Raw genomic sequence first — 26,488 nt, 5'->3', positions numbered from 1 at the left:
TGTTTGTGCCAGAGGGTTCACTGCCTCTACAAGTACATTGCAGGGCTTTGATCATACACAGAGTATTTCATCTGCAAGCTGAACTAAAAGAAGAGAAAATATGTACCATCTAAGTTGAGGTGTGTGCGTGTTTAAAAAAAAAATATTAACGAAAAGGGCCGAGTAGGCGATTTGAGAAAGAGATCACATGAGTTACTGGGGTTGGTTTTCTGTGTTATTTTTGGAATATCGTTCTGAATTCCATGTCCCTGTCCGTGTGGATGAGCCTCTCACCTCACTCAGCCCCTCGCGGGGGGGTGCGAATCGGGGCGAGGGCGGGCGGCGTTTCATCAACCCGTCTGGGGTATCTGGGACTCCCTTCTAATTGGGAAGATCCATTCAGATCCCCGGAGAGGGGGGGAGCTGTGTGAAGTCAGCTGCACTTCTCTCTTCTGGTCCCCCCCTTCCTCCCCCCCACTCGCTCTTTCGTCTTCTCCCCTTCCGTACGTGCTGGTGTTAATCACAGGAGCGGTATGCAGGGTATTCGCTGATGCTGCCGCCGGTCTGCATCATCCTGACTCCCTGCCACCCACCTGATGAGTCGGCCTTGATGAGGATGATGAGGATTGAAGCAGGTACGCACATCTGCTACCTCTCTCCTCCGCTGGGGAATTCATCTCAGTGAGACTTTGACTCTACTTTCTCTCTGTAGTCCTTCATTAATGCAGTTCCCTGACAGTAGCCCCGTACAGATGCTCACTGTTTGTCTGAACAACCAGTAGATTTGTTCCTAATACCCAATACTTTTGCATTGGGTTCTTTTTTGATAAGGAACGCAGATAATTGACTCATAGGCTATCTCACATTATTATTTGTCATTACGATCAGTGCTTTTCACGTGCTGTAAATGTTTTACATTGAATTCTATGAAGCAATGTCACCCCTACCATTGCACCCACACAATGGCAGAATGTGGGAGAAGAATGCAGAACCCATTGACCCTCATCCCAGATACTGTCTAAAACTTCTTGCGAGGCAATCATTACCAGTCTTCCTCAACGAAGACGTACAGTGTATGTCGAACCCCACTGTTACAGTCAGAGATGCATACACCCGCGAGGTTTCATCTTTTCTAACTTGTCTTTTTCTCACAACCCTGCAATTATAAAGGTCCCTAACTATCAACCCGCTCTTATTGTGAAATGAAAGTGTTTGAGGGAAGCGCAGCGCTGTCATTGTTTCAGTTGGGCACTGGTGGGTGGAACACTTTTTAAATAATTCCTTGAACTAATTAACTCTGTTCTATTGTGTCTTACCACCAAACTGGGAGTAATACCAGAGAGTGGAGGCTTTGACAGATGGTGCCCTTTGTTTCACAGTTAGGGCACATACTGAATATTTAAAAATCGCAAGAGGTTTTCATAGCGATAGCTTCAATTATAACAATAGGTCTGAATCTTTTACTGTAGGTGTACTTGTAAACGGATAGGCAGTTTTCCATTTTTTCACACTACAAGAAATGCCAATATTTCTTTTTGTTCTTTTTTTTTTTTAAATGCCCCGCATTTATTTCAGTAAGGTCACAAACATAATTAGCAAAAACTGAACATGTCCTACTTTAACAAAATAAATATACTTTCTTGTTAAATAAGGCTTCATACTCTAACAGATACTGGCCCCTGACTGCCCATTCTACCAACATCAGCTACATCTCCTCATGTGGATTTAACTTCTGTAGTAATATCAGAGACACTATCAATACCAACTGAAAAGTGCAAATACTATCACATAAACAGCATATGTCACTGAAAAACAAAATTACCCTCTTATGCATAATACATGTAATGGTACAGTACCATAATTATATATTTTTTTAAACAACAACGATATAATACTTCCAATACTAAAACAAGTGTCTATGGATCAACCTAGAAAGCACATGTACGATACCACTGTGCTGCCTTTTTAGTTGGGTGTTTTGAGGACAACTGTCAGTTCATCTAAAAGGCACTCAATTTTCTGAATGTCTGCCTTGTTGCTGCTGTACAGCACATGAACATTGCTGAGCCACTGGGTGCTAGCTATTCTCACCCATCTCACATTGGCAACTAACAGACACGCTACCCTCACACTGTCATCAATTTACTATATTAACTATTTCCAACTAGATTGAGCTGTTTTTCTTTAGTAATCCATGAGGTATATCTCAATGCTATTTTAACCATATTCGTATATTCAATGTATTTTGTCTCTGCAGCGAGACATTATTAAAATCTCCTTTCATGAATCATCTGACTACAAGTACAGAAACATCTGCTACAACTTTGACATGGATCCACCAAGAACCTGTACTTACCTGCAAATATTTCAGACAAAAACGGTTCATCTTAAATTACTACCTCACTGTTTCAACAACATGTCACTAACAGGGCGACTGCCATGTCGCGGTAACAAAACACACAGCAGACATGGGCTTTCAACACGGACAACAAGAAGCCTCAGGCCGTCAGATGACGTCACCGTTGCCAGGTTGGGTCTTGAAGGACACGATCGAAGATGGACTCGCTGTGTCGCAATGTCTCCCGTCTCCAGGGTAACAGAGACAGCTCTCATTGGACGGGTTTGGGGACATCGCCCCGCCCCTTCTCCACCTTGCGGGCCGAGGAGGTAAGGGGGCTCCTCTTCAGAATCCGGTTGGCCAGTTCGCTGCAGGTCTTCCTGTATTGGTGACGCAGGAGAGAGTAGACAAACGGGTCGCAAGCTGCCTTGCAATAGGCCAGACACTTGGAGGCCACGCCCCAATGAGGGTTGATGGGTCCAGGTGTGAAGAGCTCCACAATCCTGGTATGGCAGAAACACAGTTAGAAACATTAAGAGACTGAGCAGAAGAATGGACACAATGATCTGAGATGAGCTACTGGTTCTCAACCCTGGTCCGCAGGGAACCCCTGTTCTGCATATTTTAGATGTTTTTTGGCTCCAACACACCTGATTCAAATGCATGTTTGTTACCATGCTTCTACAGAGCTAGATGACGACCCATTTATTTGAATCGGGTGTGTTGGAGCAGGGAAACATCTAAAACATGCAGGAAAGGGGTTCCCTGAGGACCAGGGTTGAGAACCACTGAGCTAGGGTGAAATATATAATTAAACAAACCCATTGTGTCCCAAGGTAACTGTTTAATAAGTTTCGAAATGTCAACATTTCGCTTCGCTGAAATGCCATGGCCCTGATTCAGGGTGACTGTTAGGGGATGCGGATGAAAGGATGCCAACTTTGACATCACTACTGCATCCAGTTCTTTGGACAGGATTATTGATAAATATCACGAGTTACATAACCACAACATCAGTGTTGGTATAACAGTCATCAGAGCAAAGAAGATTAGAACCATTAAGGACAATGCCACCATTGGAATTCAATCTCAACATCAAATGATACTGCCATCACTACCACATCTTCCTGAATAGCTTTCAGTGTCTATCTCTCTCTTGCGCACACGCCTGTGCTATTTTAAGCAGCACAGCTGAGGTCAAACTGTTGGAGCATCTTACTGGCTTTTGAGTCAATGATGCAGCCTCACCACCTCCCCTCTGTCTCACCTCTCACCTCCCCTCTCACCTCCCCTCTCACCTCCCCTCTCATGCCTCACCTCCCCTCTTGGATCATTCATATTAACTACATCATGTGGCACATCGCCTACTCAATTTCAAGAGATATGGTATTCCCACTAGAGAACAGAAGGTCCACCAAGGTAAGAGGAGGTGAAAAAAAAAAAAAAACATATCTTAAAAACAGCCTTGGAGCAAGGGGTGAGTTCAACAGGGGGGGGTGTGTTCAACAGGAGGGGGCTCTTCTCCCGTTTGTGTCTCACCTAGTGATGACGTAGGGGGCAAAGCACACCACGAAGGTGCCGATGAAAGTGCTGATCTTCTTGGTGGCCCTCTGCCTCCTCCTCCTCTGCTCGTCCAGACAGCGCTGGCGCACGCTGGGGGAGAACCAGAGTTTCATTATCACCCCAGGGACCAGAGTCAGGCCATCACGAACGTCACTCAAGTGAAATGGAGGGTGATGGAGGTGACAGCTTGCTCCAGAGGACACTAGCAGCATGGGTCAATAGAAGTCGATCAATTGAAAAAATACACTTTATTTAGACAGATCTCAGCTATGTAGAATTCAGCCAATCTTTTAATGACTGGTCTGTGGTCGATCTTAATATGTATTGTTTTGCATAGACCATGAAATCTGGATGTTCAATCAGAGCATATTTATTGGGAATGGGAGATAATTAGGGGTCATCAGGGTGTATATCAGTGATATTTCTGGGAAGCATAATTACAATTTCAGCTCACAAATATAAATATAGTGCTATTCATCAGGGTAATTGCTGCAATATCTTGATGTCATTGAGAGAGTTTTACAGCTGAGATTGGGGAAACTGGTCCAAAATAGCCTAGGGCTTCTGAAAGTAATCTACATTGTATTTACAGGGTTTAATTGTATTGTTTTTTGTTATTACTTGATTAGTATTCTGTGTTTGTCATCCTCCGGCTCTGAAACCACAGCTCTGAGGCGGGTACTCAACGTGTGGTCTTACCTTGGGTGAATGTCCACAAACAGCACTAACGTCTGCATAGTGATCTCATCTATGCGCTTACAGTGAAACCTTGCCACTTTCAGCACTTTCAGGTATGTGACACATAGCACGATTAGGGTCAGGAGAAAAGTGAGCGAGTGTAAAACCACCGTAAAGATGATAAACTGCGTCCGGGCGCCACTAGCCCTGTTATTGCAGAGCGTGCACGATGCGTAAAGGTGGTTGTATCCGACCCAGGACAGGCACGTGGCCACAGCAGAAAAGCAGAGCGAATGTATCCACGTGTACCCCAGGGCTATCACTGCATCCCGGTGCCTTATCCTAGAATGGTAGCTTAGCGGGAAAACCACGGCGACCCATCTATCTATACTCAAAGCTGCCATACTCAGCATCGAGTTCGTGGTGAGGAAGGTGTCAACGAAGCCCACTACTTGACAGAATCCCCGTGCACCGGGATGTCCCTTGTTGATTAGCCCGACCAAAGTAAGTGGCATGTTGAACACAGTTAGCAACAAGTTGCAAAACGTCAGGTTAAGGATGAAAAGCCCCGGAACCTGTTTCCTAATCTCCGGACTGTACAGAAAGCCGATTAACACCGCGATGTTTGACAGCAAAGACACTACGATGATGGCCACTACAAACGCGGAGATGGTTATGTCCACTATGTGCATGGTGCGTGCGTCCCGCTCAAAAATCCGGAATAATAATGATATTCCCCGTCCTGACACGAATTGGCATTATGCAGCAGTATGCGAGGTCCAACACAACATCCAGGACAATGCTGGGCTACTCAAGTAACCGAAGGTCTCTGTCATTTGTCATGGGACTCCGGCAATATTTTAACAGACAGTATACTACAGACCATCCTAGGATAATAACACGGAAGATGCTAATCCGATTTGATGTGCCTCCCGTAGTGTTTTCAAGTATTCCTTTTGCCACTGCTCACGAAAGGATATCGTGCGCAATTGCGCAGTGAATTGATGGGCAGCTGTGCAAACTCGCTGCACATGTCTTATAGTCTCTCCGAGGGGGTTTAATCGCATAAGCACACGTATCACCCCGTTCTCACACTTCGACCGACATTTGCATCCCAAATGAAGACAAAAATAGATTTCTCCAAAATAGAAGCAGGCGTTGGTGGATTTACATGCACGCAGCTGGAGACTACAGTGATTTTACCGACGCAGTGATGAATTTACAAGCTTCTATTTTAGTAGCTACCACGTACTGAATACTGTACAGTGCTCTCTCTCTAAGGAAACACTGCAAACACTTCTCTCTAAGGAAGTCCCGCGTTACTACGTCATACAGAATCAATCAAAGGATGTGTGGTAGGCTATTGTACGTTTGGAACTACAATTCTTTGCCTCCACTGATAATTTAAATGCAAGACAAAAAGTAACCGTGCTGTATCCTAGAAACAAATTGTACCCCCCCCACCTTCCCCCCTCGTGCAAAACTGTTGACTGTTAATATGAAGTCATATTATTGTTGCGTTTGGTAGAAAACAACACACAAGCGCATTATTTTAGAGTTCATGTCACTTAAATTATCCCCATCCAGGTTAACATGGTCCAACAAACTGATGTACCATAACACTGGCTCGCGGAAACACACACACACATATATGCGGAGGCTTATGTTGTCACTAGATCCACATTTTGATTCTCATTGCCGTTGGTGGCCATCTGTGAGATTGTAATGTTTTCTACTCAGTCCGATGTGAGAGGTGCTGCTCTGCACGACAGGTGATGGAGGAGGAGGTGGGGTGGACGGTGGACATATGGTGGCGACAGAGAGGAAGGCAATGACACTTTCCTATTTATGGTGACAGAGGTGGAACATCTTCATCAAGAAGCAGTCCATGGGAGCTGAGTGTGTTGGTTTGTTTGACTCTGTAGACTTAAGATGATTGTTCTGTGACTGTGGGCCGACAGATGGTTTTAACAGATCCCCTGTGTGTATGTGCGTACGTACAGTGTGTGTGTGTGTATGTGTGTGTGTGTGTGTGTGCTGACCTCATGTTCACGGTTCCTATACAGTAGTAGCTGCTCCCTCTAGGGCCTAGGGGAATGTCGGTAGGTTTAAAAGGAGAAAGAACAAAGCATAATGTTATGGAACTGTAATCCTTATAGATGACTGAGCCACTATGTGACATTAATGGGCCGCGATTCTATGGTTCTTTCCATTTTTAGTTTAATCCTGGGTTGAGCTCATCAAGACCCCTTTCGTCTCATTACCACTGTCGGTCACACAACGCATGCAGAACCTGCTGTTAGAAAGTTCAATTAACATGCTCTGTGAGAAAGGACGGAAGGAAAAAAAACCCTGATACTTTGAATTAGTCATCAGATTAGTTTCTCGGCCCCAAATTAAAATCATTGATATCATCTGTTGTAATTAATTGAAAAGGATTTCTCCACTGCCGGAGACAAAGAAAATCACAGTGTCTTTGTGACACGTGCGGTGGGAAGCCTGGAAGGATGGTGGTGAATGACAATAGTGAGGCACTTCAGAGGGTGGCTGAAGTGTCTGATGAATCCCAGCGAGCCAATGATGAGGTCACCCTCTCTTCTAGAGCTGAGCACAAATATCATCGTCATCACGGCTCCAGCTATGACGAGATTGACCCTGTCGGATCTCACGAATGCTGAAACGCCGTACGAAGCTTGAAGACAGCTATCCATATCCGCCACCCTTTGTTTACACTCGTTCAGCTTCATGTGTGTTCGAGCTGCACCTGCATACAGGTGGAACTCGAGGAAGCCGTAGACAGTAAGTGCATAGTTTAGGTGATACCGAAGCCTCAAGACACATGCAACATTTAATTGGACATCTTTGTGCACTTCGTGCACCAGATTACAGGCCAGAGAGGTCTGCTTGGCTGACTGACACAGGCAGTCCTGCCAGCCATAATCACCACTCCCAATCTGCTTTGATGTCTCTTCTCTGGTAATGAGCATGACATTACAGTATCTACGGGCATGGCAGTGAGACACAGGCATCTTTTGAAGATAGAATGAGAAGTGTTAATGAGAGAACATAGTGGTGGATGGCAGCAAGCAAGGGTTATGAAGCTGTGTGTGTGTGTGTGTCGGGGGAAGAAGGTGTCTGCAGTGTTCAAACAATAATAATACTCGTTACATAGATGCTCATGCTCAAGTCATGATGCTATCTACGTTTCTCTCTGTAAAACCTCGATTTTACAGTTGTCTTTTCCGTGTGTGTTTGTGTGTGTGTGTGTGTGTGTACTGGTGAAGGGTGAGTCATGTTGATAGCAGGATGAACACGCCTGGCCAGCCATATAGCCCCAACTGCACAATTTCAGATGCTGTCCTTTCACATTAGTCTTGGTTTGATTGTGCTTGGACAAGCTTCTCTATTCTGCAGGCAAATCACCCCATACACCATACATGTCCTCTCTCTCGCGCGCACGGGCGCTCGCGCTTTCTCTCAGACTCTTTATCTCTCAATATGTTGACGGCTTTCCCAAATAGTACATTTCGTTTTACTATACGAGTTGGCTAAAAGACAAAGTCAAAAAAATCTATGTTATACCATATATCCATGTGTGTGTATGTGTATGTATATATATATACATGTGTGTGTGCGTGTGTGTGTATATGAGGCATGTATCTTTAAGTCCTGGGAGTAGAGGGCTGTTGCTGCAGTGAGCTAGCCCTCTTCTCCAGGGGTGGATGCAGGAGAACAGGACTGAAGCAGCCCCCTGGTGCTGCTGCCCCATATTCACATCTGCTGTCTTCCTGGATGGTGTCTGCATGCATGTGAGTGGGTGGGGGTTTGTGTGTGTGAGTGTGTGTGTTGGTGTGTTGGGGGGGAGGGGTGAGTAGGCGGAGGGGATTGTGTCTGTGTGTGTGTGTGAGCGTGTCTACAGTATCACATCCAAGATCTAAACGACAATCCAAAGGCCCAGCTGCAGGAGGTGCAGTGAATCACAATGTAAACAAAACCACCTGACTTCCTCAGAAGGAGCAGACGGCCTCCTGGAACGCCTTCACACACACAGAAGGCTCAGCGTGAAGGAACTCACACCAGGCGTCTCAGACAGCCATGATGAACAATCTAGGTTTCCATCAACATGTCCGACAACTGGCAGGATGATGTATTTGGAGGTGAGGCCGTGGTTGTTAAATTTTTTCTTCTTCTCGTCCTTGTTTTTCCTCTGATCTCCTTTTCGAATAGACAGATCTTAAATGTAAGGTGGTTCCCTGCCCTAACCGTAACCACCCAAACGTTTTCGAGAGACGTCAGAACAGTTCAGAAAGGTTGTTTTCACCCAGCCTGCCCCAGCCAGTGTTTTAGAACGGGGGCCGACTCGCAGTTGTGGTTCAACAATGCGCCAGTTTCAAAAGACGAGGCAGTCGTGGAACCAGGTCTGACCGGATCTCTGGCTGACTCACCGCTGCCTCGCCTGCCTCTTCCAGAGATGGTTGATGGCAGAAGGAACAGCCCAATCACGATGTGAGGATGAGCACACCTCCTCGTCTTGTCTGTTCAGAGATGTGTGTTGTCAGACTCACGCCCACTCTGTCTCAGGAAGTGGGCGGTAGCCTGACATCCAGAGACGACCGAACACACCAGTATCTGCTCCGACGCTGCTGGGAAGCCTGCACTCTATGAAATCCGTTCACTGTAAGATTATATTAGAGGTGCGTTCTACAACTGTACAAGTCTAGAGGAAATCGTTTCATTTCATTCACTTGTTATGAATCTTGTGTGCTGTTGAAAACGGTGTGGCAGAAATGAACGACAGCATATATGGAAGCAAATCAGTGACAATGTTTAGAATTTTAAAAGTTATTGGATACTAATGCCACCAAATGTGTTGGTTTTAAATTCCCCTCTTAAAAACTTAAATATGAATTAAAAGTAAAGTAAAGAAAAAAATCTGATCCAAAAATTCAAGGTTTGGAAATTCAGGTGCTCAAATTGGAACTGTAAAATTCAGATTTTTTTTACAATTTTATTCAAGCTTCTGAATTTCAAATAGAACAAACTCGGACTGAAAAAAAACATCCGGGATACCAAGAATAGGTGAGCCAATCGAGCCTGAATGCAATCAAAACCATCTGACTTCTTTGAGAAGGGTCCAACTCGCTCAGGCAGTCATACATGCAAATCAGTCATACAATCACAGCATGGGGTCTGAGGAGAGAGGTCCAGTCTGAGGCAAGCAATACCTTGGGATCCCGGATTTTTTTCACATATTTATTTAAGTGTTGGTGTGATCTTCCCATATTTTTGCTATATTATGCTTACGAGGAAGATTTTCCACTCGCTGTGCCGTCATAAGTGGCGCAGTGTCGCCCTCTAGTGACAGGAAACACTCGCTCAAATAGTAGCATCCGGGAATTACTGTAAGTAACTGGTGGAGAGAGGTTAAAATAATGCTGTAGTTAAAACTCAGACTTGACAAATATCCCTGTCTGTATCCCAGATGGACACACCTCTCTACAGGTGTGTGATTGCGTAAATTCTGTCAAGTGAGTGCAAATCATAAGAGGTGCACAATGAAGGAGGGAAGACATTTACTGCAACACCACCATTTATTTACTAAGGCTGGTACTAACATTCTTTGACCAGTAGAGGGCACTCTCTGCTTTGCTAATGGCAACATCCTGCTACTTTCTGGGTTATATTTTGACCCATCAACATCCACCAGCGTCCATTGAAATAGCATAACCAGTCCTTCGAAATGAACTAGGGCACCGCCCCAGGCCTGTTATCAAACGAGTGTTGGCTGGTTTGTAAAACACTGTTGGGCAAACCTTCTCATAAGCTCATAAACAACTCCAAAAGTATTGTTCTGAGAAAAGCCCTTTAGCTGTTTAAAGCCACCGACAGTTGAGCAAAACTTCCTGACCCATATCTCTGGGGGCGGTCGACACTCATTACTGTGCAAAAACAAAAGTAGTCTCTGCAGTGTTGCAATTCATGGTGAGGCTGGCAGAGACGGTAGTGAAAGGTTTAGCATAGCTAGAAGCTCCTGCCTCTCTTTGTTCCTGGTGAACCATCTCTCTCCCTGACATTCACTCAGAGACATATCTCTCTGCAGCATTTAGGGTCACAACAGTGATATCCATGGCTCGCTCTCCTTCACAAACGGCCTGTATAGCGCTCTGGCCTCCGGGGGTAAATAGATAGCTAGGCTTTTATACCCTGTGACTGGATGTATTAGCAGGTAATGTCCTTAAAGAGGATTAAGGGATGGGGGAGAAGGGAGAAGAGGAAAGGGAATGAAGGGACCGGAGGGATATGCAGCAGTAAATAGGCAGGTGATAGCAGTGAGGAGGAGAGGGGAGAGCTCATAAGGACTGCCTCAGGCCACCAACTGGGATTAGCAGCAACCATGGAGTCTGTGGTATCTTGTGGGCTGTGACTTCCAGTCGTGTGTGTGTGTACAATTTAGAATGAAAGCAGAAGGAAGAGATGGTGAATTGTGGGGTATCAAAGTCTTTGAATCTTTAAATAAATGTCTTTTAGTTCAATGTGACATTTTACAGAAATTCACAGTTGAAAAACTGATGTTTTAGGGCAATAGAGTAGAATTGACTGGAAATACATGAATGGTAAACATGCATTACTTTGCATAAACTAAAATAACCTTTGCGGTGTCACAAGTTAAGGTGGTACCTATTTTTTAGACCGATGGACAGGACAGACAAACAGGACGGACAAACAGGACGGACAAACAGGACAGACAGAATTTCTCAGTGGACAGTGAATACATTCCTCACTAACTGCATTGGGTTAGGAAACAATGGTTTAGGCTGTCTTGCATGTTGGACCATTTAACATAGAATTAGCTTGGGGGGGTTGTAAAATGCTGCTGGCAAGACAAACATATTATCCTGTTTACAGTACACATCCATTAGAGGGCTTTTTTCTCTTCAACATGCATTCCTGATACGTCTGTGTGTGTGTGTGTGTGTGTGTGTGTGTGTGTCTGTGTGTGTGTCAGTGTGTGATTCTGCTGCTTTATATTTGTTTCCATAAGGCCCTTTAGGTGAAAAGATGTATTTGACGCCGTGTGTCATGGTCCTCCTATTTTCCTGTTAACTGTCAGGCAACTCGGGTCCAGACTCGAGGCTTTCTCCCCACTAAGCTGTTTTTAGGGATTGGATCAGAAAAGCATAGATGCCTCTGAGTTTGAATGGGTCACTGCAGTTGGAAAGGAGTCAAGTGGAGGGTAAGCACCTGTGATGCCTGACCTTTACCGAGGGAGAGGAGAAGGATGAAATAGGTCCCTTTCAAAGTTGTAATTTCAGCACAATGTTGGAAACGTTTCTTGGTGAAGGAAATCATTCAACCAAGCTAATGTGGCCAGCTTTAATAACAGAAGCATGAATGTAAATTAAGACATAGTTATTTTTTTCCCCTCTATGGAACTACGCTAAAACAACAGGGTTATCCTGAGTCTTTGAAGTTCCGTGGAGATTCTATCAGGTGTGAAGTTGCACTTTCAGAGGAAGATAGCGATGAGCTGGCTGCAGTGTGACATCCTCTCATTCAGGTACTGTAGGCGCAGGAGCTATGAAAGAGGTTTTGTAAGGTACTTCACGCTCCATGGCCAATTGACTTCTTTTCCCATTAATCAAATGCACTGTTTACCTAATCTTTCATAGCATTTCAAAACCATTAAAACTAAGGAGATTAGCCTAGTGTTTCTGAAGGTATACTTTTACCTCAAGTAATGTGTCTCTGTTACTACCCCCCAACCTCTCTCTCTCTCTCTCTCTCTCTCTGTCTCTCTCTGTCTCTCTCTCGCTGTCTCTCTCTCTCCTCGATCTCTCTCTCCTCAACTAACTCAGTCTCTCCATTTTCTCCTCCGGAGGATTAGTTTCTGCATGAACTGAACTCTTAAAAGCGCAACCACAGCTCGCCACCAGACAGTCTTCCGCTCCACCTGGAATAAATACAGTATTATTGTCCGATTAAGGCAGATTAAGAAAATGGAAAAGGAGTAGATCTGAAATTGGGTTTAATGCAGCTCTTATCGGAATTCTTGACTGCTTGAAGAGTGGACACTTTTGTGTGTTTGAGCAGGAAGTGGGTGCGGGTCGAGGGGCTTCGTGTCTGGGGGGAGTTCAGTGATATCTTACTGTAGGGCTAAATGAGGAAATGGTGAATTGAGTTGCACTTAAAACCTCCCTTTGTAAAACAAGAGTGCTTGCAAAGTGTACTCGCAAGCCAGAACAGTTGGACTGGATTTGCAGTTGGGGCTATCGGTTTCAGGTAGCACACACTGAGAATTGTGCTGTTCTGATCAGGCAGAGAAAAGCAACAAAAAAAACAGTTACTGGTGTTATTTCAGTATCTCCACAAACAAATAGGATACACTCTGTTGATCTGGACTGTTATTGTTAGACTGTTGTCTGTGTGTTGTCTATCTATAATATAATTTGGGTACTGTTTTTTTGGACAGATTCCACTTGAATATGAAGGACCCATTGTCTATACCACATATAGTGAATCTAAGTGAATGACCATGTTCTGTGCAAGGTTGTACTTTACTTCAAATAGTACACACACACACACACACACACACGCGCGCACGCGTTGATGGAGTGGCTCCCCATGACTTGGGGTTAATCTGTGTTGGGTTGTCCCATCCTGTTGGTTCAGCTCTCCCCACGCTGAGATGGGAAATGAACCGGTGGGAGGCTGTTTTCAACAGGCGCTTATGGACCTGGGAAAGGTAGTCCTTTACTGCTAGTGGAGTTCATGGGGATGGGGGAGATCCTAAGAGCGCACTGTCAGAGCAAAGTTTAAACAGGAAGGCTGTTGTAACTGAAACTCTTTTCCTGAAGACGCGTTTGTGTGCCCTGTCCAATTTCTATTGGAAGGTTTCTTCAAACATAATCTGGCCGCAATGTTCTCGGACCATTTGATGGTGAGATAGCGAAGGAGTCCAGAACCATAATGCCTGAACGGAGCATCAAAGCCCTGTCATTACAGCGGGAGGCAGCATAAGAACAGAGCGGCTTAAAACAAATAAGAACTTTTTTTTTTTTTTCGGGTCGTTTTTGACTTGCCAAGGAGTTGACTGTACGTGGAGATGAAAGGCCCAGGGTTTAATTGGAAATGATAACCTGCTGACTGAGGGGGTCTGTCTGCACAGCGGCCCAGGCTGTCCCACTGCCAGTACTGCAACAATATCCACAGGGAGATTGGCAGATAGACAGTGCTGTCAGCAGCCCCATGCTGCCTCTCAACCCCACACAGGACTGCCACTTGTGTGGAGGCTGTGGGCTATGGAAGCTGGGCAGGGGGAGGGGGCACACACTCAACACACACACACACACACACATGCGTACACATACACACACACACACGCAGGCCAAAGGCCAGGGTAAGACAAGGCTACAATAGGACCTCAGTCGGGCTGTGGTAGAGATTTCCTGCTTCTCAAGACTGTGCTTCTGGAAATGGAGGTTGATATCAACATTTGTATTGGTGTGTGGGTGTATGGGGTGTGTGTTTGTGGGGGTGTGTGTGTGTGAGAGAGGGAGTGAGTTTGTGTGATGAAAAGGGGCCCCATGAATCCAGTGCTCAGGGCATCACAGCAGTTCAACCTGATCATGGACATCAAAGCCACTTAAATATTTGTCATTCTTGGGGCCGCAATAAGCAGCACGATGTGACAGACACACAAAAGGCCCTCAGTTTCCTCTCGGCCCCTGCCGTGGTGTTGACATGAGTAGAAATTAAGTTATCACCCCTTTTTAAAGTCCAGACGGCTGTCAGACATGCTCCAATGACAGGGGGGGGGGGGGGGGGTTAGGACGGATTGTTCTGGAAGGCCTCGTAACACAGGGACGTCTGAATACAGTACTTCATTTGACAGTTTCTCATTTGAGACATAGTTTACAAACTGAGGCATCTTCTTGTGTCATTGCTCAACATTTGGTCTCGGTGTTGGATAGGAAGGATGTATTTTTTATAGCCTGTTGTCATGTAGTCTGTAGACTTTGACTGATATGACCGGGAGCATTCCTAAACAAAAATGTTAACCCTCGGCAACATGAAGAGAAGGCTTTCCTTATATGGAACAGAAAAAAAGGAAAGTCTACTTCCATAACCTGTTGGGTGGCGCACACACAAAAACACACGCGCACACACACATTTGACATGACCCCATCAAGGGTGCGCCCCGTTCTAAGTCGTTCCCCCAGAAACTGAAACTCAAGAGGATCCTGTTATAAGGGGGAGTCGCTCACCATCACCATCAGAAAGCCACCATTTAATTACGACACACAGGAAATTACCTTGAGAATGGGCCCGGTGTTGATAAGAGCTCAGAGCCCGCGGGATGACAGCCGTAGAAACCTGAGACGACCTATCACAGAGAGAAGGGCCCCCAAGTCTGGGCGCCTCGCAATCTGATTGGCCTGTCATCTCCAGGTCATAATTAATATATTTATCAAATTAATTACTGAAAAGAAAATCTCAACGTCATCATTGGAGGCTTTGGCTGGAGGGGTGGGTTTGCCCTACCCCCCCCCCCCCCAGGGGGAACACTGGCCAGATTCATAGTTTGGCAGGATTGGCTTGGGGCTAATAAGGGTGCTGTCAGTTTAATGGCTTTGGGGTTGGAGCGAGGCAGGGGAGGGGGGGGGGGGCGATTGGGCCAACTCTATGGGAAGCCATGACAGACAAATTGCCTCTTCGATGCTGAATGCAACAGAAGTTAGAGGAAGAAAAGAAATACGTTACTGTTTGGTGACAAGCACAACCACAGGCCTGTGACTGAAGGTTTAGGTTGTCACTGAACCGCTGCAATGAACAGTCGCAGTACGGTGTGCACCTGTGAAAGGCCGTCGACCTGGAAAGAACAAATAATTCTGCTTCTGAATCTGTTAGAAAAAAAAATCTGCTTTCATAAGACGTACAAATGTAATATTCAGAGTTTGTTTTCATCCGTTTACATGGATTTCATAGTAGACAGTGTGCCTGTTCTCCATTTGCAGCTGTTGTCATTCTAACCTCCAGGAGGTAGGGGGCAGTGTTCTGCTGCACTGCTCTGCAGGCCGGATCACACACGCCAACCCTGCTTTCTAAATGGCTACATTAGACCGATATTTAGCATGTCCTGTCACACAGTATGTCTGATACAAAATGCCACGTTAAAATACAGAATTACACATGGCTAATTATATTTTTCTACAGTGGCCATGCCGTTCTGGCCACCAGCCCTGTCAGCAGTGGAAGAAGCGTCATCCACAGTCCAGAGTACCATCCCAGTCAGTTAATCTTTTAAGGGTACATGTGGTTGGATGTCAGTTGTGGTTATTGTGACAAACAGTGAGAAAATAATTTAGCTTCATTGACTACATGCAAATTCAGTTGCATTACAACTGCGCATCAACCGCCTGAATTTCCCCCTTGAACGTGTGTGTGACTCAGAGGGCCCGCTTCTGATCCATCATGACGTAGCAACAGTGAGCGATGAGAAGGCGTTTTCCGTGTGAGAAAGATAACATCAAATTCAGGAGAACAGCAGTTTGACCAACGATCTTTGTCTGTCTCATAAATGTTGCAGCAGACCGCGAAACACTTGCGTTCAGCTGTAGCATGTGGATGTTTCGCGTGTCATCAGAAAGTCGTCTTTAACGCATTGCCCAGTTGAGTAACCCCAACACACACACACACACACACACACACACCCCTGCTGCCCTACCAGCCCCTCTTCTCCAGAGCAGGTGGAAGGTCTGTGTGGAAGCTTTATCAGGCATTCCTCAGCTAAGAAACAGGAAGGGGCTGGGGTGGGGTAGGGGGTGGGGTAGGGGGCGGGGGACGGGGGCGGGGGACGGGGGCTGGATTGTAAAGGTAACACAATCGGCCGCTAAAGTAGTCACAGGAGTATCAGTTTCTTTAAGCTGCGCTGAGCGGCGGGAGATTAAGACGTGGATTACCGAACATTTACTTCATGTCACACAGAGAGGGCCCATGTAGAGGGGAGACGACGTCTTTCCCGACCGTCCAAACCCGCCTCTCCACATCTGGGGTTGGTCTGGACACACGGTAGCTTCCAGGGTAATGCATATTCCATCAGGACACCTGCGACGGGATTCGTGTCCTTCTGGCTAACAACGAGCTCACCGTGTACCTTGACATTGGCTGTGCTGACCCCTATCTTTCCCCTATCGCTGAGCGTTTCTCACAAGATTGGAATCTGAGCCAAAGAGCTAGAATTCACCTCTAACTTGTACACTTGACCTTTGACCTTGGGAACGAGCCTGTGGAGGGCAGACAGCTCAAACTCTGACCCCGAGCATTTATGCTTGACCAATCCAGAGTTGAACTGCAGGACAAGGCAGAAAGAACAGATTGGTGGAGCTACTAACAAGAAAGAGAGAGAGAGAGAGGGAAACAGAGAGAGACAGAAACACAGAGAGAGACACACAGAGAGAGGGAGAATGACAGAGAGAGAGATAGACAAAGAAAGAGAGCAAGAAAATGAAAATCCAGTGAGTGAGAGACCTTTACTTTCTCTAATCCCCACATCCTTGCCTAACTGACAGATGACTGATTGATGACGATTGATTGATTGACACTCAAACAATCGCTTCAGTCATAACGTTCATTCTCAATTCAACCAAAGACGACCTTTCAAAGCAGGATTGTTTTGGTGCTTGTGTGCATGTATGGGAAACCTAATCTACTTTGTTTGCCAGTTGTATGTCAGTGTTTCACACAGGGAATCACATAATTCCCAGCATGTAACCATACGATGCTCGTCAGCATTGAATCAAGACAGAACTCCTAGAGCGTTGCAGCCAGACTCATCATGTCGTATGTCAGTCTTCATCAGTTCTGTGACCCCCCCAGTTCCCCAGGGCCCCCCAGCCACCCATAGGGGCCTGCTCTCCTGTCCCTGCAAACCCCCCTGCTCCCTCATCCTGTGTGGGGAGCACAGGTGCACCCTGGGACACGGTTACATGGATCCTCGCAGCCTCTCTGTGTATTGTCTCCCCTCCAGCTCCATGTTCCATAGGGGCAACAGGATGCGTTTCCTCTCGTCAAAAAGGGCCTTTGAGATCAACCTTGTGAAACACAGCCCCCCCCCCCCCCCCCCTTCCCTCTTCACTCAGGCCTTGCTTTTCTCCAAACCGGGGAGCGGAGGGGGGGTGGTTGAGGGAGGGGAGAGATCGCTCCTACAGTCTCTCTTTCAGGGCCCTGGTGTAGAGAGAAGCTGGGCCCATCCGTCCCAAAGCGTTTCACTCCCCTGAGCAAGCACAAGACGTCCATTCATGTCCCTCGCTCCGCACCCCCCTCCACCCCCTCCCGCCCCGCCTCCCCCGTCTCCCCTCCTCCTCCCTTCACCCTGTGACTGCAGCTGAAGCAATTCAGCGCAGGCCAGAATCAGGGGAACATTAATCTAACAGAATGTAGCAGGCACCTGAACTACTTAACCGCTGTGCTTGTTCTTGGGGGTGGGCAGAGAGGCTAAGGTAACCGACGTGTAACAAAAAGCCCGAACTTTATCCCTGGCCGGGATGAGTACATTTCCTTTCTGTTGTTCCCAACAAAGGCCAACAGGCACAAATGGTCTGCTATCTGTGTCACCGGGAAGTGGAGAGCAATTTGTTTCTATTAAACAGGACTGTCCCGCCCCCCCATCTTCTAACCCCCCCCCCCCAACCCCTCTTCACCTCCTTCTCCCCCTACTCCTCCTCCTCATGATTCTGTTGGATTTCAGGGAGTCAGATGGCTGAGCGGTTAGGGAATTGGGCTAGTAATCAGAAGGTTGCCGGATCGATTCCCTGCCGTGTCAGATGACGTTGTGTCCTTGGGCAAGGCACTTCACCCCTACTTGCCTCGGGGGAATGTCCCTGTACTTACTGTAAGTCACTCTGGATAAGAGTGTCTGCTAAATGACTAAATGTAAATGTAAAATTTCGTCCCTCCAAATAACCTGTGCCAGTGATCGGCTTTAACATGAGATTCGTCACTTCTTCCAGCCACTCACCTTCTCCACAAAGAAAAACAACTCTGATCTATTCTTCTGGTAATTGTAAAACTTCACGTAACTTTACAAACCCACACTGTCACTGTACAGATTTCACTCACTGGTCACTGCAACACACAGCAGTCCAAGTCCACTACCCTAAACTCCACACACACACGCACCAACACACACAGGTTTGTTTTTCTATCCTTGTGAGGACCGATGAATCTCTCCCATTCTAAACCGTGTTATAAAAAAAGGATGTGGGGTCCAAGAAAATATCAGATATTCTAGTCCTCTAATGGACCCCCCGACACACACACACACACACACACATGCACCACCAAACTAAAACTTCTATGCCCCACTGTTGTCCCTACAACCCAAGTACCACTGTTCTGCTGGGCCACATCGGCAGTTTGTGATCTATCCTGCTGCCTAGCAGGGATATGGCACCAGACCCCCTCTAACTCACCCTCGCCCCGCCTGCTGTACAGGCCCTTTCACACAGTCTGACAGATACAAGAAGGCAGCTTTCACAGGAGGCTGTTTCTCTTCTTTATTTAAGCCCCCTGCTCAGCCCATCCATCGCAGCAGTGTTTCAGATATGATGGTCGCAGAGTGGGGCTGTATATCAGTTGGTTTAGCAGTCAGAAACTAATCATGTCAGAAGGCTTGGACTGTTATTTTTACCACAGCTATAAATGTATGTGCTGCTTGTGAAACCGTGCGACGTGGCAAGTTTGACTGTTTAAGATGAATATGCCGTACTTTTCAGTTTCTTCAGTATTTATTTATTTTTTCCTCAGTTAAATTCTGATTTCCTCCTGATCCCCGTGATATTAAACGGTCAAATATCTTCGAAGTGGAAAAGGTTTTGACTTATTTGCTGCATGTATTTTCACTAGTATTTTTTTCTTGTGGAATGCAGACTGAACCTTTTTTTGGCTCCATAAGGCTTTGCTGACTAATGTTACAGTAAAGATACTATTGGACTAACAGCATGTACTAAGAATGAATTACTGATTTACATCGGGGTTATGGTACACCATGATAAGCAGTGCACCTTGTGAAGCTTATCTAGCTTACCTGTGAGGCAAATGGGGAAGTCATTTTAAAAAACTTTTACAATAACCTTTGCATAATTTAGTACTACAATTTATTTATCCTTCTCCTCCTCTCCTCTCCTCTCATGCAGTTCATTAGGAACTGGACACATATGGTTCAATTCATCTAGCTAATGAGCACCTCCTAAAAGGTTGAGAGAAGCCTCCCTCTCTCTCCATCTCTATTCCCCCCTGTGCCCCCCCCCATCCTGGCCTCTCTTTGTATCGACGCCACGGGACCCCATCTGGGTCCTGTAGGCAGCGTGAAATACACAGTAATTATTAGTAATCATCACACACCATCAGAAACTGATCTTGGAGCTGTAATTACATGATAAATGTCTGCCTAACACATGCCCTCTCTTTAGCAGCCCCCTAGGGACTGAGGATAATAGATAGCTAACAGGGCTAACAGGGCAACACTGAATAGGACTTTTAGAGCTGGCCACAGTCTATTGTGTATGCGCCAATATAGTTCGCCCCCTGTTTGGCAACGGCGTAAACCCCAATCAATGCCCTGCTAACCCCGCCCCCCCCCTCCACCCAACCTATCCACCACTCATATATATATATATATATATATATATATATATATATATATATATATATATATATATATATATATATATATATATATATATAAGTAGACAGATGTATAGATATACTAAGTAGACCGCCACGTCAATCATTTATGCTGCGATACAAATACTATCAAAGAGATAGATCATTTGTCGTTATGTTTGTGTGATGGTGATTTGGTGTACTGCGTCCTCTTCTGACCTTCAAATTAAACATGTGTGTGTGTGTGTCTATGTACAATCCTTCTACACACTACACAGAACACATTTAAACCAGTAAACAAATATACTGTTAGTAAGACATCTATTAATAAATTGCATACAGTTGTTGATTAAAATGATCCTTGCTTTTTTTTTTCGGATTTAGAAAACATGAAATAGACAGTGTATAGGTTTTCTTTAGGGCTTCTGTAGAATAACTGCTCCTTTATTGATTGACTGTTTTAATGCAAATAAGGACTAGGTGTTCAAATAATGACTTCAAAACACTTTTAGATTTTTATTTCTGGGAACTGAATGACAAAGGCGACAAGATATTTTTATTTAAACAACTCCAGGTCTGTCCTCTGACCATCAGATACACATGCAAAATATTTCATTTTATTCTGAAATTAACCTCCAAATGTAAAAAGTAAGGTTTATTTGCCTGAGATTTGCCTACCTGCTTTTAAACAATGGCAGTCTTTGGGACGTCCATAGCAGAGGCATTGACACATATTGGCCGTTAAACAAATTTGAATTAGACTGTGGCCTTGTGAAAATATTAAAGTTGATGATTTAAAAACGTATCTTATCAGCTGTTTATTCTTACAGTATCCCTCTTATTCAGTCATACAGTTAACTGGAGGATGACAGTTTGGTCTGTTTTTCTTCGGTTGTCTCCTCCCAGGACCAGAGGACCGTTTGAACAAACAACTGTCACAGGCACCAGATCATAATAAAAACTGCCACCTGGGTTTTGTTTTAGAAACAACAGCATGCACTTCATTTAGAGTTACTTGTTCAATGTTGTTTGTTGTCACTTATCTTTAAAGCTTCAGAGAGTAATAACAGTACACCAGACAGCCTCTAGGTGGCAACCATTGCCCTTTCACACAGTTGGACAGTAAAAAGACTAAGGCTGTGCTGTTTTGGGGTGTTAAGGGCTGAACAGGAAGACAATGATGGATTTTGTGATTGTTTTTTTGCATTAACATGAACCCCATTAACAGATCTGAGCAGCTGGTTCACCTGATTTGGAGGCGTGAGCACTCGCAATGCCTCTTAGTTAAATCTTCCCTAAACTCAGACATAGCATAGCATGACAACACACAACACACCGATTTGGGATCAAAGGGCTATCAAAACAAAACCAGGAAACACAAAGGCTCAAAAGCAGAGGGATTTCAGAGTGAACCCCCTCACAATAACAGATATGTCAACCATCTCCTAATTGATACATCCAGGCAGTCTGTCAAATCATTAAGTAAGTTGCTAATAGCCCTGAGCTGAGGCAGGGGAGGCAGGGGTGAGAATGTCTGGGGGATGGTCCCCATCGCCTTGTCTCTCATTAGCAGAACTCCAGCCCAGTAGGAATTCAAAGGCATTGTTCAGCTGAGGCCGTGTCGCTTGCTCAGTCCGCGTGTGTCCCCCGAGCTAGCCTCTTACATGAGACGAGACATTCCTATATGCTCACCTGAGCAACAAAGGCAGAGGGCGAGAGAGGGAAATAGAGAGATGGAGAGAGGGGGGGGGGTAGAGAGGCAGAAAGAGAGGGAGAGATGGGTTCTGGTTTTGCAGAAATAAGTGAGAAGGTAAAGCAAAGATTCTTCCATGTTGTATCTCTGACTGACAATATTCTGAGCTGTACAAATATATTTCTGACTTATCGGTACAACGCTTCAAATCTAAATTTACTGAAAGAACAGTAGAAGCTAGAGTTGCATCCAGTGACTGTTTCAATAATATCAAAGATAATTGATCAATCAAACATCAACACCATGTGCAGTTTTACCAAAACAAGCCAGAGAGAGATACTGAGCGATACTGAGAGATACTGAGCGTTTGAATTGGTCAGATAATGAAATTTATCTTGATGCAGTAGCACCCAGAAAAGGCTTTTCCCCTGAACCATAATTTGCCACTAGCACTGGCTGTGACCAGGGTGATTAGGGCTCTTCATTAGCACTAGCACCAGGATCCACTGTACACTAGCAAGAGGGTCCTTTCAATAATTGCAACTATTATAACATGGTGTGTCAGTGGCAGGGGAGGTCATCTAGGCCCTGTTGCTAACCGCTGAAAGTGATTGACCAATTAAACTTTAGCAACTCAATTATCTCCATGCATCTGACAAATTATGACCATGGTAAACACTGTTGTCCTTGAGAGAGAGAGAGAGAGAGAGAGAGAGAGAGAGAGATGTCAAAGAGCAACAGAAATGGATAAAGAGAGAGAGAGACTATGTCAAAGAGCAGGAGAGATGGGTAAAGAGAGAGAGAGAGACTATGTCAAAGAGCTGGAGAGATGGATAAAGAGAGAGAGAGAGAATATGAGAGTTGCATGATTAACCAGATGGCAGCAAAACAGAACCTCTCCAGATGGCACACAGATTGTGCAGCAGATATAATGTGACAACAACTGAGTAAAAGGTCATATAGGTCTCAGATCTGAAGATTCTGAATAAGATGTGACCATAGATGTGGTATAGATATAAATTGACAAAATATGGTCATAGAAATTGAGGGAAAAGGAAGACATGACCAGTCGTAGTCCACTGATAAAACCTTCTACAGAAGAACACATTTATGATTTTTAAGACATATGTATGTACATAAGTCCAAACCAATGCAGAAATATAAACAGTAACAATCCATAGAAAGTACATAAGACCACATGGCCGAAACACATTGCTGTCTTCAAGAAGGCTGCATTCTAGACTAGTAAAACACACACAATGCAACTCCTCATTAAGTGGAATTAAAACTACGAAGGTTTATAATTATCAAATAAATCCTTTTCCACATAAATGGATTCGTGTGCGTGCCATAATTCTCTCTCACTCAGCGGAGCTCTGGCGTTGAATGAGGCTTTTGTGTTCCCCCAGTGAGTAGCCCTTTGTGAAATTACACCCCGGCATAATGATGCTAATCATAAATTAGCATTTCAAGATAGGCGATTTTGTGTGTGTATGTGTGTGCATATGTGTGCATTTTTGCGTGTACACAATAGCTACTAATCCTCTTGATTTTATAGTATACTCTGATCCAGTTGGCTTAGAGGAAGCGTCTAATGGGAGTGTCGACATCACTTCCTGTTTGCCTCAGCCGTTCACTCTGTCTGAAAGACTCTAGAGGGTATGGACAAGACTTGACCTTGTGTGTGACCTTTTCATTCTCTGAGAAAGCTTCTTTTTTTGTATCTGCATCTCCCTAGATTTCTCTGTTTCTATATCTCTCTAATCTATATCTATTTGTGCCTCTATATCTGTATGTCTCTTTCTGTATCTCTCTCTTTCTGTATCTCTCTCTTTCTATATCGCTTCATCTCTTACTGTTTCTGTATGTCTCCGTATCTCTGCATCCCTATATCGCATTATTTCTCTCCTCTGTCTATTTCTCACTCTGGATCTCTTTTTCAGTCCTCTCACATACACACAAACACACACCCATGCAAACGCACAAATCCTGACACAAGCGGATGATATTGTATTCAAGTCTCAATTCATGGTTGTAAAGTAGCAGGTGTGTGTTTCATATCGGTCCAATGGAACCACGACTGCAGGGCAGGCTTCTTACTGTAGGGGCTTGACCCCTAATCAAAAGAGACAAAAGCACCAATCAAGGGACAGAGCCACTCTATGCCCACTTATCATAGGACTGGAACCTTGGCCAATTAAAACCTGCTTGTTTGATGTCTCAATTAACACCGCACTGCCTGGTTGTTCATCTCAATATGCTTTCTCTTCATTTCACTCTTAATTTGCTCCACATGAGTCATGAACTCATGTTTTTGAAACTATTACCACTTCTGTTTTCACAGTAGATGAATACATAGTGTGGAATTGGTTAGCGGGTGGTTTTTAGTTAGTAAACCACGAGAGATCATCACTGCTCTCTTGATGTATGACATGGTTGGAAAAGATTGATTGAACATTTTGCGGAGGAGCGAGGCATTGTGAATACTGCACATACCTGGTGCCTTCTGGTTCTTACTGGCCTACAAGCTATTATTATATAGAAGTGTTTTTATTGTTATTGTATTCTAATAGTTTTTGTTACTCTGCCATGTATTTACATCCATAGATGATCCAGTACAACACTGACCTTTCAAAAACGGTATTGCTTCTTGCTTCTATTCAGGAAATTGACTGTATTTTTTTTATGGATCAGACATGTAAATTATAGCTGATCTGGTTTGTTGTCCAACCAAAGGTGATGATAACCATCAGACCTGTTGCAGATAATCATCAGTACATTTCAATACTATTTCCCTAGCTGCATGCTCTCAGAAAGGAAACATGTTTACTGCCACTGAACTTCCAGGTAAATTATTACCGCTCTTATTTTCCCGTGTAACGAATCACTCAGTATCTTTGCATCATTCTCACCCCTGCTAAACAAATGGAGTTTATGTATGCAAAGCCTCTGGGTTCATCGTGAAAGAGATCACACCAGGAAAACTGGCACTTTCCTCAACGCAGACTGCCCTAATGGTCTCTAATCTGATTCTTGAACGGCACTTTTCGGACGGCTGAAAGCGTCGCCTGTTCAGGTGGGGAACAGTCTGTTCCTAAGGGTCGTCTTCCCCTTTTGGATGTGGCATTAACACGACCAGTTAGGGACGCTGGCTGGCATGACCACATTTGAGAGCTGATGTTTAGACAAGACCAGTCCAACAAACAAAAACGTCCATTGAGTCTCCTAAGGATGTGAGGGCCTCATTTACATGTGGTGAAATGAAGAACCAGGGATGAGAAAGAAAAAAAAAAAAAGGAAGGAAGGAAATATTTGGAAGGAAATGTAGGGTTTATTTGCAGAGTGAGCCCAAGGTTTCAGCGATAAGGAAAATCATTACTCCACACAGAGAGGCTTATTAACTGGACGGCAACTTTGGAGGTTCAAAGTCAAAATCCAGACCTGTGACTCTGTCTGTCCACTAGGTGGCGCCCCTCCTCTTTATGTCCTAACGGGACCTCCACTGTGCCCTCTCCTATACAACACCAATGAAGACATGTAATATTGATTTGGATGATAAAGACTGCTGGTGTCTATTTGGCTACAGTCAAATCAAGCATATGGTTACACAAACAGTAAAACATTGGTAAATACTGCGATAAGGCACACACACACACACACACACACACACACACACACACACACACATTCTAGTCATTCCTCAGTAGGAGTTCCACTCTCCCTCACACTAACTCATAATAATGTGTTCCGAAGAGAGAGAAACTGATGATAGTTGATTAAAAGTGATTCAGGTGATGAAGCCTCGCTTGCTAGTGCTGAGGGCCTTTTGTCTCAGAGACGGAAAGGCAGCAGCTGGAAGTGTAATTACACGGGCTGATTTATACGTGATTAAGGCTTCTGTATAAGTCACTCCTTTTGAAAAGAGCAGTTAAGCTACTTATACTTTTCACCAAACAGCGGCAATTCCGTATAAAATGAATGTATGTTGCTCCACTGAGACCATATGGTATATTTCTTGCCTATTAATAATTCAGACTGAATGAGCAAAAATTAGTTGGCTCGGTTACTGCACGTTTGTCCCGCATTAATTTTGCCGACGTTTTGTAAATGGAGCTATTACGTTAAAAACAAAACCTAGTGAGTGACCGCGGTTTGCCATACTTAGAAAAAGAGACGGCTTCATTCGTACACCTGTCATTTAGTAACGGCACACCATTAGGCCTCTGGAGAGAAAAGACTTCATGCCTCTATAGTATGTTCTTTCTCCTCTGAAAAAGCAATTGGCAATTGGGTCTCCTTTAAAACAGCCCTTCATCATTTGAAAAGACGGGAGTTAGCTTTCCGTACCTCAATTGTATCCATCCAACACTAATACTACCATGACCGGTCTATCTTTCACTAAGGCAATGGAAGGTTTACTGTATATTGCAATCTATTTGTTTTCTTTATTTTTATATTTATATATGTTCCATATATACTATATCGTGATTATTTTGTGTACCTTTCACCTTTAATTCTATATTTTCGGATTTATTGTCAACCATCCTATATGAATAGCCCTAAAGGAGATTTAA

At 44.6% G+C, this 26,488-nt stretch overlaps 1 protein-coding gene and 1 long non-coding RNA gene across 7 annotated transcripts in view; one reads left to right on the top strand and one right to left on the bottom strand.

Annotated features, from left to right (window-relative positions):
- The window catches only part of LOC146268602 (uncharacterized), a 76,284-nt gene that overhangs the window by 7,928 nt on the left and 41,868 nt on the right, over positions 1-26,488 (top strand). The gene's annotated exons all lie outside the window — the stretch shown is intronic.
- Positions 1,638-5,939, bottom strand: gpr26 (G protein-coupled receptor 26). The gene is made up of 3 exons (XM_084709977.1): positions 4,580-5,939; positions 3,857-3,970; positions 1,638-2,820 (listed from the first exon to the last, which is right to left on the bottom strand). Exons 1-3 carry the CDS (start codon positions 5,248-5,250, stop codon positions 2,589-2,591), a joined length of 1,017 nt encoding a protein of 338 aa, XP_084566103.1. The 5' UTR covers positions 5,251-5,939; the 3' UTR covers positions 1,638-2,588.

The sequence above is a fragment of the Hypomesus nipponensis genome, chromosome 11 (assembly GCF_054491055.1).
Source record: "Hypomesus nipponensis isolate SF chromosome 11, ASM5449105v1, whole genome shotgun sequence".
Lineage (NCBI taxonomy): Eukaryota > Metazoa > Chordata > Actinopteri > Osmeriformes > Osmeridae > Hypomesus > Hypomesus nipponensis.
The sequence above is the reverse complement of the archived record's forward strand: the minus strand, read 5'-3'. Positions and strand labels throughout refer to the sequence as shown.